The 17498-nt window shown below is 35.0% G+C and overlaps 1 protein-coding gene across 3 annotated transcripts in view; it reads right to left on the bottom strand.

The window, feature by feature from the left end:
- The window catches only part of ITFG1 (integrin alpha FG-GAP repeat containing 1), a 347900-nt gene that overhangs the window by 248331 nt on the left and 82071 nt on the right, over positions 1 to 17498 (bottom strand). For all 3 annotated transcript variants that reach the window (XM_043600818.1, XM_043600819.1, XM_043600820.1), the window contains one exon: positions 8965 to 9026. In XM_043600818.1, coding sequence (XP_043456753.1) covers positions 8965 to 9026 — 62 coding nt within the window. The remainder of the gene's footprint in view (positions 1 to 8964; positions 9027 to 17498) is intronic.

Here is a 17498-nt window from a genome sequence, read left to right on the forward strand (position 1 = left end):
TTGAAGGTTTTCCCCTACTACATTGCTTTACTAGGTTTAATTCCAAAGGCTGCCATGATTTGCAAGACCAGGAAACTTCCCTAATATACCCGACTTCTCTAATAGATAACAGAGAGTCAGACAAAATGAAGAAACATAGGAATATTTCTTAAATGAAAGATATAAAGCCACAGCAAAAGATCTAAATGAAATGGAGATAAACAATATGCCTCATAAAGAATTCAAAGTAATGGTCATAAAGACACTCACTGGACTTGAGAAAAGAGTGTAGAACCTTAGTGAGACATTCAAAAAGAGATTGAAAATATAAAAAAGAACCAATTAGAGAACAAGAAGATAATAACTGAAATTAAAAAAGCACTAGAGGGAATTAATAGAAGATCAGAGGAGAGAGAAGAACAAATTAGTGACCCGGAAGACAGAGTAATGGAAAGCAACCAAGCTGAACAGCAGAGAGAAAGAAGAAGAATAAAAAATGAGAATAGACTTATGGAAGTCAGTGACATCATCAAGTGTAATAATATTTGCATTATAGGCATCCCAAATGGAGAAGAGACAAAGGGGCCGAAAATTTATTTGAAAAAATAATAGCTGAAAACATCCCTTGGTGAAAAACATTTGGTGAAGAAAACAGACATCCAGATTCGGGAGGCACAGAAAGCCCCCAACAAAATCAACCCAAGCAGGTTCATACTGATACACATAATAATTAAAATGGCATAAAGTACTGATAAAGAGAGAATTTTAAAAACAGTAAGAGAAAACAGTTACATTCAAGGGAAACCACATAAGGCTTATAAGCTTATTTGCCAGCAGAAAGTTTGCAGGTCAAAAGGGAGTGGAATGATATATTCAAAGTACTGAAAGGAAAAACCTGCAACCAAGAATATTCTACCCAACAAAGTTAACATTCAGAAGAGAAAGAGAGATAAAATGTTTCCTAGACACACAAAAGTTAAAGGAGTTCATCAACACTGAGCCTTCTGAGAAATGTTAAAGGCAATCTATGAATGGAGAGAGAAGGCCATAATAATTAGGAGTAAGAAAATTATGAAAGGAAAAAATTTCACAGGTAAATACAAACATAAGGAAAGCAGATTAATCATTTATAACACCAGTACAAAAGTTAAAGGGGACAAAAAGCAGTAAAATCAATTATATCCGTAAAAACCAGTCAAGGGACTCATAAAATAAAAGGATGATGGGGCACCTGGGTGGCTCAGTCGGTGAGTGTCCACTTCAACTGAGGTCATGATCTCACTGTTTGTGAGTTTGAGTCCCATGTTGGGTTCTGTGCTGACAGCTCTGAGCCTGGAGTCTGCTTCAGATTCTGTGTCTCCCTCTCTCTGCCCTTCTCCTGCTCACACTGTTTGTCTCTCTCTCTCAAAAAGAAATAAACATTAAAAAAAAATAAAATAGGATGAAATGTATTATGTCATGTATGCAAAACATAGTGGGGGGTGGGGAGTAAAAACTTAGTGCTTTTAGAATGGTTTAAATTTAAGTGACCATTAATTCAATACACAGTATTGTATGCATAAGATGTTATATATAAGCCTAAAGGTAACCATGTAATCAAAAAATTACACAAAAAATATACAGAAAAATAAAGAATAAGTAATCCAAGCATAACACTAAAGAAACCCATCAAACCACCAGGGAAGACAACAAAAGAAGAAAGGAACAGAGAAGAACTACAGAAACAGACATAAAACAAGTAACAAAATGGCAGTAAGTACATACCTATCAATAATTACACTGAATGTAAATGGACTGACCACTGCAACTAAAAGACACAGGATGACAGAATGTGTAGAAAGGCAAGACGCAGCTATCTGTTGCCTATAAGAGACTCATTTCAGACCTAAAAACACATGCAGATTGAAAGTAAAGTGAGGAAAACAATTTACCATGCAAATGCAAGTGAAAAGAAAACTGGGGTAGTAAAACTTATATCAAAGAAAAGAGACATTAAATAAAAGACTGTAGGGGTGCCTGGGTGCCTCAGTGGGTTAAGCGTCAGACTCTTGGTTTAGGCTCAGGTCACGATCTCACTGTTTCATGGGTTTGAGTCCTGCATCAGGCTCTGCACTGGCAGCATGGGGCCTGCTTGGGATTCTCTCTCATTCTCTCTCTGACCCTCCCCCACCAGCACTGTGTCAGTTTCTCTCAAAATAAATGAATAAACTTATTTTATTTTTTACATGAAATTGTCAAATTGGTTTCCATACAACACCCAGTGCTCATCCCAAAAAGTGCCCTCCTCAATGCCCATCACCCACTTTCCCCTTCCCTCCACCCCCCATTAAATAAACTTAAAAAAAAAACAAACCCAAAACACAAAGACTGCAACAAGAGACAAAGAAGGGCACTACATAATGATAAAGCGAACAATCCAACAAGAGTATGATACAGCTAATTGTAAATATTTATGTACCCCACATGGTAGTACCTAAATACATAAAGCAAATACTTACAGACATACAGGAAAAATCAACAGGAATACAATAATAGGGAGCTTTAACACCCCACCTACATCAATGGATAGATCATCCAGATATAAAATCAACAAAGAAGCAATAGCGTTGAATGACATACTGGATGGACCTACAGCAGTGGAATACTCATTCTTTTCAAGTGCACGTGGACCATTCTCCAGATTAGATTACATACTGGGTCTCAATAAATTCAAATAGACTGGAAGCACATCATGTATCTTTTCTGACTACAACATCATGAAACTAGAAATGAATCACAAGAAAGAATCTGGAAAGGACACAAATACATGGAAGCTAAGTGATATGCTACTAAACAATGAATGGGTCAAGGAAGAAATCAAAGAGAAAATAAAAAAATACTGCAGACAAATGACCATGAAAACACAAGAATCCAAAATGTTGGGGATGTAGCAAAAGCGGTTCTAAGCAGGAAGTTTACAGTAATAGATGCCTCGAGAAAGAAGAAAAATCTCAAATAAGCAACCTAACCTTACACCTAAAGGAGCTAGAAAATAAAAACAAATAAAATCCCAAACCAGTAGAAGGAATTAATAAAGATTAGAGCAGAAGTAAATGAAATAGAGATTAAAAAACAAGAGATCAATGAAACCAGAAGCTGATATATTAAAAAGATCAACAAATATTGATAAATCCTTAGCCAGAGTCATAAAAAAATCAGAAATGGAAGAGGAGTGCATGGCGACATGCAGAAGAGTGAAACTAAACCACTTTCTTAAACCATACACAAAAATGGATGAAAGACCTAAATGCGAGACAGGAAATCATCAAAATCCTAGAAGAGAACACAAGTAGCCACCTCTTTGACTTCGAACACATGAACTTATCAGACATGTCACCAAAGGAAAGGGAAAAAAAGAAAACATGAACTATTAGGACTTCATCAAGATAAAAAGGACAGCAAAGGAAACAAAACGAAAAGGCAGCCAACGGAATGGGAGACTATATTTGCAAACAACGTATCTGATGAAGGGTTAGTATCAAAATCTACAAAGAACTTATCAAACTGAACACTCCAAAAAACAAACAACTCAGGTATGAAATGGGCAGAAGCCATGAATAGACATTTTCCCAAAGAAGACATTCAGATGGCTGACACATGAAAAGATGCTCAGCATCACTTATCATCAGAGAAATGCAAATCAAAACCATGATGAGATTATCACCACACACTTGTCAGAATGGCTAAAATTAACAACACAAGAGACAACAGGTGTTGACAAGGATGCAGAGAAAGGGGCACCCTCTTGCACTGCTGGTGGGAGCACAAACTGGTGCAGCCATTGTGCAAAACAGTATGGGAGGTTTCTCAAAGAACTAAAAATAGAACTACCTATGATCTAGCAAGTGTACTATTAGGTATTTACCCAAAGGATACAAAAATACAGATTTGAGTAGATGCATGCACCCCAATGTTTTTACAGCAGCAGTATCAACAATAGCCAAACTATGAAAGAGCCCAAATGTCTATTGACTAATGAATACATAAAGAGGATGTAGTATATATATACAATGGAATAGAACTCAACCATCAAAAAGAATGAAATCTTGCAACAATGTGGATGGAGCTAGAAAGTAAAATGCTAAGTGAAATAAGTTAATCAGAGAAAGACAAATACCATATGATTTTACTTGTATGTGGAATTTAAGAAACCAAACAGATGAACAAACAGGAAGCAGAAAAAGGAGAGGGAAACAAACCGCATGAGACAATACAACAAACGATATCTTAATGATAGAGAACAAACTGTGGGTTGAGGGAGGGAACTGGGGGGGACATGGGCTATATGGGTGATGAGTATTAAAAGGAGGGCACTTGTTGTGATGACCACTGGGTGTTATATATAAGTGATAAATCACTGAATTCTGCTACTGAAATCAATATTGCAATGTATGTTAACTAAAATTTAAATAATAAAAAGAAATGAAAGAGGAGAAATAACAAGTGATGCCACAGAAATACAAAGGATTATAAGAGAAGAGTGTGTGAAAAATTATATGTCAACAAATTGGACAACCTAGAAGAAATGGCTAAATTCCTAGACTATAACTTCTTAAAACTGAATCGGGAAGAAATAGAAAATTTGACCATACCGATTACTAGCAGTGAAATTGAATCAATATCCAAAAAACTCCCAACAAACAGAAGTCCAGAACCAGATGGCTTCACAGATGAATTCTACCAAACATTAAAAGAAGAGTTAATACCTAATCTTCTCAAAACTATTCCAAAAAACAGATGAGAAAGGAAAGCCATCCAATTCATTCTATGAGGCCAGCATTACCCTGATACCAAAACCAGAAAAAGACACTACAAACAATGAAAATTATAGGACACTAACTCTGATGAACATAGATGGAAAGGTCCTCAGCAAAATATTAGCAAACTGAATCCAATATACATATAAAATCATTCACCATGATTAAGAGGATTTATTCCAGAGATGCAAGGGTGGTTTAATATTTTCAAAGCAGTTAATATGATATGTCACATTAACAAGAGAAAGGATGAAAACCATGTGATCATATCAGCAAATACACAGCAAGCATTTGAGAATGTACAACATCTATGTAAGATAAAAACTCTTAACAAAGTAGTTTTAGAGGAAACCTACCTCAACAAAATACAAGTCATATACGAAAAACTCATGGGTAATATATGCAATGATGAAATGCTGAGCTTGTCTCTAAGATCAGGAAGAAGACAAGAATATCCAGTCATCACTTTTATTCAACATAGTACTGGAAATCCTAGCCATGGCACTAAGACATCCAAATCATCCAAATTGGTAAGAAGTAAAATTTTCACTATTTGCAGATGATACGTATAGAAAAAAAAACCCTACTAAAATATGTACCAAAAATCTACTAGAACTTATAAATGAATTCAGTAAAGTCACAGGATATAAAATTAATATACAGACATCTGTTGCATTTACATACCCTAATAATGGAGTAGCAGCAGGAGAAGTTAAGAAAACAATCTTTTACAACTGCACCAAAAATAATAAAATACTTACAAATATACATATCCAAGAAGGTGAACGACATGTACTCCAAAAACTATAAAACTCTGATGAAACAAACTGATGATGACACAAATAAATGGAAAGGTATTCCATGCTTGTGGATTGGAAGACCCACTATTGTTATAATTTCCATTATACAGTCTACAGATTTAATGCAATCCCTATCAAAATACAAATAACATTTATCACAGAACTAGAACAAACAATCCTAAATTTGTATGGAATGAAAAAAAGACCCCAAATAGCCAAAGCAATCTTGAGAAAGAAGAAGAAAGCTAGAGATATCACAATCGCAGATTTCAAAATAGAGTACAAAGCTATAGTAATCAAAGCAGTGTGGCACTGGCACAAAAATAAACACATAGATTAATGGAACAGAATATAGTCCAGATATAAACCCACACTTATATGTTCAAGTAAGAATATATAATGGGAAAAAGAAAGTCTCTTTAACAAATGGTATTGTGAAAACTGGACAGCTAAATGCAAAAGAGTGAAACTGACCACCTTCTTACACCATACAGAAAAATTAAATTCAAAACAGTTTAAAGACCTAAATGTGAGACCTGAAACCATAAAATTCCTTGGAAGAAAACATGTGGTAACTGCTTTGACATTGGCTGTAGCAATATTTTTCTAGATATCTCTCCTCAAGCAAGATAGACAAAAGCGAAATTAAACTATTGAGACTATACCAAAAATCAAAAGCTTTTGCACAGTAAAGGAAACCATCACCAAATCAAAAAGGCAACTTACTGAATGGGAGAAGTTATCCAACGGGATATAATAGGAAATGATATCCAAAAAGGGGTTGATATCCAAAATATATAAATACCTTATATAACTCAACATCAAAAAACCCAATAATTTGATTTAAAAATGGGCAGAAGAACTGAATGGACATTTTTCCAAAGAAGAAATAAATGGCCAACTTAAAAGATGTTGAACATCACTAATCATCATGGAAATTAAAATGATCATTAGATCATTTTACACCTGTCAGAATGGTTAAAATAAAAAACGTAAGAAATAACAAGTGTTGGGGCACCTGGGTGGCGCAGTCAGTTAAGCGTCCGACTTCAGCCAGGTCACGATCTCGCGGTCCGTGAGTTCGAGCCCCGCGTCAGGCTCTGGGCTGATGGCTCAGAGCCTGGAGCCTGTTTCCAATTCTGTGTCTCCCTCTCTCTCTGCCCCTCCCCCGTTCATGCTCTGTCTCTCTCTGTCCCAAAAATAAATAAACGTTGAAAAAAAAAATTAAAAAAAAAAAAAGAAATAACAAGTGTTGGCAAAGATGTGGGAAAAAAAAGGAACGCTCTGTGTATTGACTGTAATGCAAATAGATGCAGCTACTGTGGAAAACAGCATAGAAGTTCTTCAAAAAGTTAAAAATAGAATTACCATATGGCCCAAGGATTCCACTCTAGGTATCAACCAAAAGAAAATAAAAGTACTAATTTGAAAAGATATATGCACCCTTATGTTTATTGTATCAGTATTTACAATAGCCAAGATATGGAAGCAACCTAAGTATCCATTCACAGATAAAGAAGAGGTGTTGTATACATGCAATGGAATATTACTCATCCATAAATACAAATGAGATCTTGCCATTTGCAATAATATGGATGACTCTGGAGGGTATAATGATAAAAAACATTAGTCAGAGAAAGACAAATATCATATGATTTTACTCATACGTGGAATTTAAGAAACAAACGCATAAAGAAAATGAGAGAAATTAAAAAATAGCCTCTTTAATATAGAGAACAAACTAGTTGCCAGAGGGGAGGTGGGTGAGGGGATGCCTGACATAGATAAAGGGGATTAACAGTACAATTATCCTGATAAGCACTTAGAAGTGTATAGAGTTGCTGAATCATCATACTGTACACCTGAAATGAACATAACACTGAATGTTAATTATACTTAAATTAAAAAAAAAATCTAACCTAGGGCAAAAGAAAATCAGCCTAGGCTGAGAGGATATCAAACAGTTAAAAGTATTTCATAATTTTATTACACCTTATATTTATGTGCAATGAGGCTTTTTGTCCTCCATATGGATATAAATTAATCAAAATGATTGATTTTCTCATATCTAATACCTCAAGATTCACTTTAGGTATTGTTTTCAAGGCCACCTAAAAAACAAATATCCCCCAGCAGTGGGAGATTTAATTTATAGTAATAATTAAGTATATAACAATCATATTTCTAATATCAGTAGAAGAAATATAATTAATTTTTTAAAAAGTAAAGAAAAATAAATTGTTCTGGTTTAGTTATATTTCTCACTTTTCCCATGTTAAGAAAAAAGAAGGATCAAGTTGTTTACTGTAGAAGTAGCATTTAGAAGTCCTGCTCTTATCTACACAAAGCTTCTCCACTCATCCTAGTTTCCTTCTATGAAGAAATTTGAGTCATGACCAACATCAATTACTATGCTTTACTTGAAGGCTAATAATGAACTTCCTTCCACAAACCTGTACTGTACATTTTTTGAGATATGCTTATTTTCCATCCATATTTAATAAAAAATGTAAAATGTTATGGGTTTAATTTGAATTGAATAAAACACAATCATCAGTAAATAGATGAGAAATTGAGAGATCTAAAATTACAATTTGTTAAGTGTCTACTGGGTACCTGGCACTTCACACACATTGTTTCATTTAATCTTCACTTTCACATTACATGAAGCAGACACTCTTATTCTCGTTTTGCATATGAGGAAAGTCAGGTTCAATACTTGACCATTACTTGATGAAAGTCAGTTGGCCAATTTGGCCCATCCTCAAATCCTGTCTTCTGTTACATAGCATGAAATTCAATTTTAAGACTTAGAGTGTTCTATTCTTCATTAATTAATATTTCATACAATCTACATCAAGCTAAAAGTAAAATAAAATAAAATCATCAGTTTGGGAGTCTTCTACTTGCAATTAAAAATATATATATATATATTGGGAAAGACTCCTTAATCCTGGTCAAGTTGGCAGTCAGTTTAGTGTGTGTTGTTCTTATTATTTTATATAAGCCTGAAGGCAAGGAGGAAAAATTAGTCTTTTAAAAAAGGGTTTTTTTCAATAAACCATCATGCTGACAAATTAAATGATAGTAACCTCTCTCAACAGCTGACAGCCTAGCAGGGGCCCTGTTAACATTCACATTAGGGCAGACTGATTGGTTTAATTGGCAGTCATGCCTAAAAACCTGCAGAGGAATTGATGCTGAATGAATCATTTCCTTCAGCAATATTCAGCAGTTTGAATGCAGCAATGCAACCAAAGGCTCTTAAAGTTGTTCTATTTATTGTTGAAACCAACCAACCAAGTGATTACTTTCATTTTATTTTCTAAAATTGTGTGCTTTTACTGAAAGCCATCATTTAAAAATGCTTCAAAGAAAAGACTTCTTACCACATTTTCCCATATCTCAAACTGGAAGGTACTAGAGGCAGACAATGTCGTGAGGAACAAATCTAGAAGGAAAATAATAGAATTGTAAGTGTTGTTACTGATGTGTACATTTAAAACAGGAAGAAATGCAATACATAAAAATAGTTAATACAGCTGTACTTAAACATATTTTAAACTATATTTTAAGGAGCTTGATCCCATCAAAGAAAGCAAGCAGATGATCCTGTACTTGTAAATTAAGGAAAATGTATTTAAAGGGTGAATTTGGTGTTAATCCTTCAAAAGCATTCTTTCTTTCTTTTTAAAATATTTATTTATATTTTGGGAGAGAGAGAGAGAGAGAGAGAGAAAATGGACAGGAGAGGGGCAGAGAGTGAGGGGGACAGAGGATCTGAAGCAGGCTCTGCGCTAATGGTAGAAGCCTGATGCGGGGCTCAAACTTTGAACTCACGAACCATGAGATCATTACCTGAGCTGAAGTCAGATGCTTAATCGACTGAGCCATCCAGGTGCCCAAAGCATTCTTTATTTTTAAGAGTGGTTATGCCATAAGAGGCTCTTAAATACAGAGAACAAACTGAGGGTTGATGGGGGGTGGGAGCAGGGAAAGTGGGTGATGGGCATTGAGGAGGGCACTTGTTAGGATGAGCACTGGGTGTTGTATGGAAGCCAATTTGACAATAAATTATATTAAAATTTTTTTAAAGTTAAAAAATAATAAAAATTTTCATTTTTGAATTAAAAAAAATAAGAGTGGCCATGCACACTAACCTTTTTACGACACACATTTTTAGGTTAAGGTAGACTATATTAAAAAAAATATTCTAGTCAGAATCACATTGTGCTTTCTCAACTTAAAAGCTATGTTTCCTTATATGTCATAGCTGGGTTTCAGAATTATTTTAAATAACAGTATTTTAGCACAAAAATCTTTAGTGCTCATGTTAGATGAACAACAAATTATATTCAAATTTTGAACAGAATTGTCCTTATATATAGTCCAACTAAACAAAACTGTTTTATTGGAAAGTGCAAGATTTTAATAAAATTTATTGAAGAATAGGTTGACAGTCAAATCTAACATCCTATTAACAAAGGTCAGGTGAACTGCAAATCTATTCTAGTGCAGTATTTATTATATTTGCATAATGACAATTTTACTTAGTGAATATACAAAATTTCAAAATGATGAGTTGACTCAGGAATATTAAAATAACATTATTCTTCTATGCTTTAAAAATGGGAATTAACTCAGTGATATGCAGACCATGACTATTTTAAAGAAACGTTTTTTTCTTTTTTTTGCACCATTAAATACGTTTAAGAGAAATATCCTTCACATTTTAATGTGTTTTCTGTACAGCTTTCATATGAATTTCATGAAGCTAATTTATATAATAGTTATAATAATAATTTTCATAGAATCCCCAAAAAACTAAGGAATATTCTTCACTGTGAGAATTTGTTATACTCAAACTCCTGATTCCAAGTAAGTGGAACTATTCTTTATGTCAATGTTTTTCTCTGTGTTTATTTTTACACTAAGATGCTTTGCCTGTGGACATACAAATGTAGTCTTTAATGAAGGTAATTTCATTACTCCATCAAACATACACTCCCAGTGAGTGTCTATTTCCAGACTCATTTAGGAAAAATCCCATAGAATACCTGAGATTTGTGAGATGATATACCTACAGCCAACATGCTCTCTTCCTTCCATATACCCTCCACATTACCATCAGCATGATGAAAAATCAGAAGTGCAAATTTGATCTCATTCCTTCTCCTCCAGGATCTCTTCTCCCCCTGTGAAAAAGGCCTACTTACCTAAGCTTCCATGCTCATGTCCTGCTACTCCCTTACATGAAACTGACTCTCTGTAGTACCCTTTTACATCATAGCCATCTGGTATCCCCACCATTCCTGAGGCCATTCCTCTCTCTAGGCACAGCTTTCCCTCCATTGTTATTCCACTATGATATCCGTCAAGGGTTATTACAAGATACCATGATATTTCGATTTCACATCTGTCTTTCCTGAGCTGCTTGAAGGAGGAGTCATGCCTAACTGTTTTTTATCTTTGTGATTCCTATGCGCTTGGAAACAATATGTGCTCAAACGACTGTTTAATAATTAAATGATACCATATATATCTGTACATATACCACTGTATACAGTGTGTGTGTGTATAAATATACATATATAGTTATATATATATAGTTATATATATATTGAATCATTTAGTTATTCAATATATATAGTGGTTCTTGCAAATACAAAAACTAAACTAGAAATAGTTACTCTATTGACTTTTAAAGAGTCTTGGGAAAAGAATGGTCTTCTGTTAAAGCATTTCATTAAAATTAAGTATGACTGATTATAGTGACTACAGTCTTAAAAATGTTTAAAAGCTGTTAATTTTTATATTATCTGAAAAGGTGGGTGATCAGGTTAAGGAAGTGATTAGGGATTAACAGCCACAGAGATTTCTAAGAATCACTTAGAGCCATGTCAGTGCAAGCTCTGAGCTATTTGAAAGACATAAAAAAAGGGATAATTATGCTATTATTATATAACAGAGGTGAATTTGTTCAAACAGAAAGCATTACACTGTTGAAATTCTTAATGCATTTGAGAATAGATGAGAAGTCATCTTTCTGATGAGGGATCATAGACTTGTGGCCTTGATAAACCAGTTAGCTTTGTTGGATTGGAAGAGCTATTTCATTACCATGAATGGCCATGCAGGGATATTTAGAAGGGAGGGGTGGATGGTTACCAGCAACCTCTCATCATTCCTGGAAAAATAACACAAAATGTTTTCTTTTTTTTTTTCTGTTGGTGTTGCACTTGTCTCAATATATTTGTATAAAAGGTTATAACTTAAGAGCTTTTTGCTCTTTCATTCATAGTTAGAAAATTGAACAACTATAACCACAATTTTTGCTGATTCTATTTTCATAGCTTCATGGGGTATTTATTAAGATTTTGGGATACAGTAAAGTGAGATGAAGGATTAGAAGTACCTTGTAAAACAGATTTAAAAAAATCTTTTCCCTATTCAATTGTATAAAAAAGGTTATAGGAAAAATAAATGATTCATTAGGTGGAGAAAAAGAGACAATTATTAACAATTCAATATGAAGAATCACCTCTGACTCTGAATGAAATGAGAACGAAATAATAGCTAGAAAAAAATTTTAGTCAACAGAGCAACAAAGTTCTCACCCTCCTACATGGTTGAGAGTAATCCACACAATGTAATGAAAGGTAATGTTCCCAATGAAACTGTAGTGGGTGCTGTGACATGCCAACCAGGTCCCCTCTTAGGATGAAGGACTTATTACTGCTGGAAATGCTACTGGAAGACAGCCCTTTGTAGTCGCCCTTTCTGGAACACCTTTGGGTGAAAAGACCTACTCTGCCAAACGTTGTAGCCTGATCTGCATCCAATAACTAATCAGTTCAGAGAAATAAAGGCTAGACCCTCTCACCATAACTCAGGACAACTCTTCAGGGCCACTGCACATTCAGAAGCCCAAGGTCAGTTGAGGCTTTTATTGACACTAAATCATGGCCCAACTCTGCTTCCTTCCCTTTTCCTCCAGCAGTACCAACTACCAGAGCAGTCCCTAAAATTAAACTTCTTGCACACTAGTTTCCATCTCAGAGCCTACATCCTAGGAAATGCAATCTACAACAACTGATACCAAGAGATCTGAGAAAGCAGATACTAAGATTTTGGAGTTGGATCACCTAACAAGGGACTGCCAATAAGGATTCTTTCACAGGGGTAAGCAGTGCACAGATGGCCATACTATCTTTTACTGGTATTATTGGGATGGTATTCTAGTGGAAAGGAATGCACTAGAGGGTGTGATCATTCAGGCTTTTTGAGAAAAAGGGGTAAATACTAACCAGAAGGACAGTGGAATTAGATAGGTGTTGCTAAGCTTACCTGAGGAAATACAGGAGAGACCAAAGGCTAACAATGACTGCTCACAAATTAAAAGCTATGTGTGAAAGCCAGAGGGCCTCTTGGGTAGCATCTAAAGAGGTTCTCATCTCCTGCAGTAGGAGGGCAAACATGGGCTGAAGACCAAGACCAGGATTTAATGCTAAGAGTAAAAGAGCTCCCAAGAAGGTTAAATTCTCAACCTAAGCAGGTCTTAACCTTAAGCAAGGTTAGGGCCCTACTTAGGAAAGAATGATACTTGTTTCATGGATTAGGAACTGTTAAAGGCTCCTATTTGAAAATGATGAAGTTTCTCCTAAATGCTAGTGTTCTCCCTTGTTTAAAGATGATGGAGAAGATTCTGCTGCCATTGGGCAACATGCTTCCCACTTCCTACAGTCTGTCTCATCTTCTCTCCTGGCCACTATGCCAAAAAGTGGGGTTAAATTACAAAATAATCTGTCCAGGAATGGGATAGACATGAAAAGGAAAAAGAACTATAGCCTGAATTAAGTCCAGGACCTAGCTAACATTTAGTGGTAGGAGCCAGGACAGTATGCATGAGACTATACTCTGAGAGTGCTTGATCAAGATGGGGTAAAGGGTGGGGCAGGGAGTGGAGTATGGGGTGCAGCAGAATAAAGAGTTGGGGACAAGGTGACTACATTGGATCGCTTCCATCCTAGAAGAGGCAGCAATTCACTTTATAGGAGTAGACCATACTTTGGATCTGGATTTGCCTTTCCTGTCTTGGAAGCTAATTTTTAAAATGCTAATAGAAACAGTATGATGATAGCTGACATCACTGGTACTCACTTGAAGAAATGTTTAACAAGAGATCACATCATGAGTTAGTGAAAAATTCAGGACATAAACCCCAAACTCAATTAAATCCTTTTTCATTAGAATCTTGTAACAAGTAAAATAGTGAAACTATTCAATGCACATGCATTCTTCTCCAGAAAACACAGACTCATAGTCAAGTAAGTGTGTACAAAAACATCAAATGGTATTGCTTCAATTATCTCCATTCACAGCTTGAAAGGAGTAAGCTACTGCATTTTTAAACATTGCCAAGTGCAGTGCAGTCTTCTTTTCAAATGAAAAGGCTTCTGGTTAAAGTTGGCATCAAAAGGAAGCCCACTTAGGAGTTTTAAAAACTTAAATTGGAAGTTTGACTATGCAAACTAAACCATGTTAGGAAAATTCCGAAGTTTTATGACTGTGATTAAAGTTTAAAGTTAGATGGTAATGGGCACCTAACACCCTTTCGATATACTATGTATGATATGAAGGAAGAGGTTAAAAACTGTAATTTCTGGCACTGTACCCTTTCAGTGTTAAGTCTTGATGGTTTAAAAACATATTTTGGTGGAAATGTTTAAAAAGTATTCATAATGTCATTTAGACTTCCTGCATGAAGAAACTCTCCTTGAATAGTGAAAGTCACCACCATATTTCCAAAGGAGTATATATTATGGTTCATTTGGAAAAATATAGTTAATAAAACAGTTTTAGTATTTCCTGGAAGCATCACATCAGATATTTCCACAAAGAATGGTTCAAAGCAATATCATAGTTTCTGCTGTTTCAATGCTTGAGCCAGGACATGCTAAGCTCATGTTTACATCTGTTCTATAATACTGTCCAATATTTCTCAGGCCTGGTTATAGCAAAGATCAGCATAAGAGTGTAGAATAAAAACAGATTTCCCCTGCTTCCACTTGTTCAAAGAAAAGCACACTGAAAGCCACATGACAGCTGAAATTGTAAAGACAAATGAGCTCTTCCCCTTCCCAGCAGCAGTTTGCACTCTGCGGTTCCGAGGTCATCAATTTACACACTGTTAGGCACGATGCCCCAAATTAAATAAGTTAGCAGGCCCTAGTACAACCAAGATGATCAAATGCCCCACTTTTAACACCTGAGACTATATTGGTCTCAGGATGGATGATACAGTGGGAAGTAGGAGACCTAAAAGAAGTAACAAGCGCCTATCACTGACCAGAGGACAGCAACTAATTAGCTCCAGGCAATGGCAGGTATGGAAATATGGTTTTCTTAAATATGAAAAAGTATATTTTAAAAATATTGATCTAATTCAAAATATTTTAAGCAGTAGAGGCACAAAATCAGAAACATGTCTGCAGACTCCAGTTTCAGCCACAGGTAACTAGATTGAAACCTTTGATAGATGACTGCTTTGCTTATATATCTGTTTACACAGAAGCAACCGCCTTCCTATATTTCCCTATATCAAATAATACTGCCAAATCATATTCTGTACAGATGCAATAATTTAATAAGACATGAGGAAGCTGTTTAAATGGGTGTCCATTCACAAGACAATGTTCTTAGGAAAAAGTATACATTTCTAGGAATCATTTTTCAATTTTTTAAGTTCATAACCTTTTATCTAGACTTCCCTTTCTTTTTCCTATACTGAAACACTGGGCCCCATATGAAGATTCACTATACTTAGCAGAGAGCTCTGACTACCTCCAATTTAAGAGTATGTACACAAGATAACAGAAAGACTTAGCACACTCTGGAACATAGCAACACATTATAAGCGTGGAAGCCCAAAATCATGGGTAAACAATAAACAACTCCTGCCCACCTTCCCTCATCAGTGAAATCTTTGCCAGAAGTACTTTTGTTGTAAGGAAAGAAAGAAAAAAAACCTTGAATTTATTTATTTCAGATTGTGTAGGAACACAAAAATCTCAGGTGAAAAAAATAAACTTGAAGTAATAGGCTGCTGGCAACAAATGATGAGAGAGGCCTAGTAAGCACCCTGAAATTGAACGTTTAAGGGGATTATAATTTGCCTTTGACGAGGATTATTAACAAATGAAGATATATTTTACTTACATTTTTACCACAGGATATTTGTTTTTCAGAACTTGCATGTTGAATATTTAAGAGAAATGTGCTCAAGGTAATTATGATAAGTTAATAATAAGTCTTAGCAATGTTCTGAATTTTAGTGTTTTATACATATATTTCAGTTGAAGTCACGTTATTTCCTCTACTCCTAAGAGGTCAGGGTCTTAAAAGAATCCAAGAGAGTGTGCAGTTTTAATGTTTTAAATCTTATGTTTCTATGGGTGAACAGACATTATGATTCAAAATTCCAATATGAGAAGACACTTCATCTTCTAGAAGAGTTCTCTATGTTTCAGAAGGTAAAGAATTCATTAGAGATGATAATACTTAATGATGGAAAGAACTGGAGAACAAGAACCTGGCATTAATCACCACTAAGATTTTCAGATTTTCCATCAACTGTCATTAAAGTAAATTTGAAATGAATGTTTTATAACACAAATCTTAGAACTGCATTTGGCCTGATGTTTTTTCTCAGGGCTATGACATCAACCTGCATCCACCTGACTTATACAATAAGGCAATCTACTTCCATTAGTCCTTTTATTCCAAAATCCTGGGCCTTTCTTATCACATCCACTTGTCTCATTTACAAATTTATGAAGATGTCATAGTTGCTAATTATTCAACAGTTGCCTACACAGCACTTACATGACATGTTGGAATTTTGAGTACTTATTTCCTCTGAATAAAAAGATTAAGCTACAGATGTTGGTGAGGATGTGGAGAAAGGAGATCCCTCTTACACTGTTGGTGGGAATGCAAACTGGTGCAGCCACTCTGAAAAACAGTATGGAGGTTCCTCAAAAAGTTAAAAATAGACCTGCCCTATGATCCAGCAATTGTAGTACTGTGTATTTACCCAAAGGATATGAAAATATTGTTTCAAGGGATACACGCACCCTGATGTTTATAGCAACATTATCAACAATAGCCAAGGTATAGAAAGAGCTCAAATGTCCATCAACTGAAGAATAAAGAAGTTGTGGTATATATATACACAATGGAATATATTACTCAGCCATCAAAAAATAAAATTTTGCCATTTGCAATGATATGAACTGAGCTAGAGAGTATTATGCTCAGTAAGTTAGAGAAACACAAATACCGTATGATTTCAGTCATATGTGGAATTTAAAAAACAAAAGAAATGAACATAGAGGTAAAAAAGAGAGAGGCAAATCATAAAATAGACTCTGAACTATAGAGAATAATGAAGGGGAGGGGAAGTGGGTTGGGGGTGGGCTCAATGGGTAATGGGTATTAAGGAGGGCACTTGTGATGAGCACTGTGTGTCATACGTAAGTGATGAATCACTAAATTTTACTGAAACTAGTATTAAGCTGTATGTTAACTAACTGGAATTTCAATAAAAGCTAAAAAAAAAAAACAACTTATGTGTAGAAGCATAAAGAAAAAAATATTGTGTGTCAGTCTATAATGATGTTAAAGGACCTTTAAAGGACCACAAATATATCCTTTATAGATTTTTGTCTCCTGAGTTATATCATTTTTAACAGAATTCTTAATTTTCGCTACACAATGGGCTTCTCCTACTCAGGGGGTTTGGGTTAGAGAAGAAACCTCAGTTTTGCTCACAAAAACAGTTGCTAGACATTTAAAATCAAATTCAACTTGAAAGTAATTTAATTCTCAAGTGGCATGATTCAATCAAGGTGATGAATGCTCT

Source organism: Prionailurus bengalensis, chromosome E2, assembly GCF_016509475.1.
Source record: "Prionailurus bengalensis isolate Pbe53 chromosome E2, Fcat_Pben_1.1_paternal_pri, whole genome shotgun sequence".
Lineage (NCBI taxonomy): Eukaryota > Metazoa > Chordata > Mammalia > Carnivora > Felidae > Prionailurus > Prionailurus bengalensis.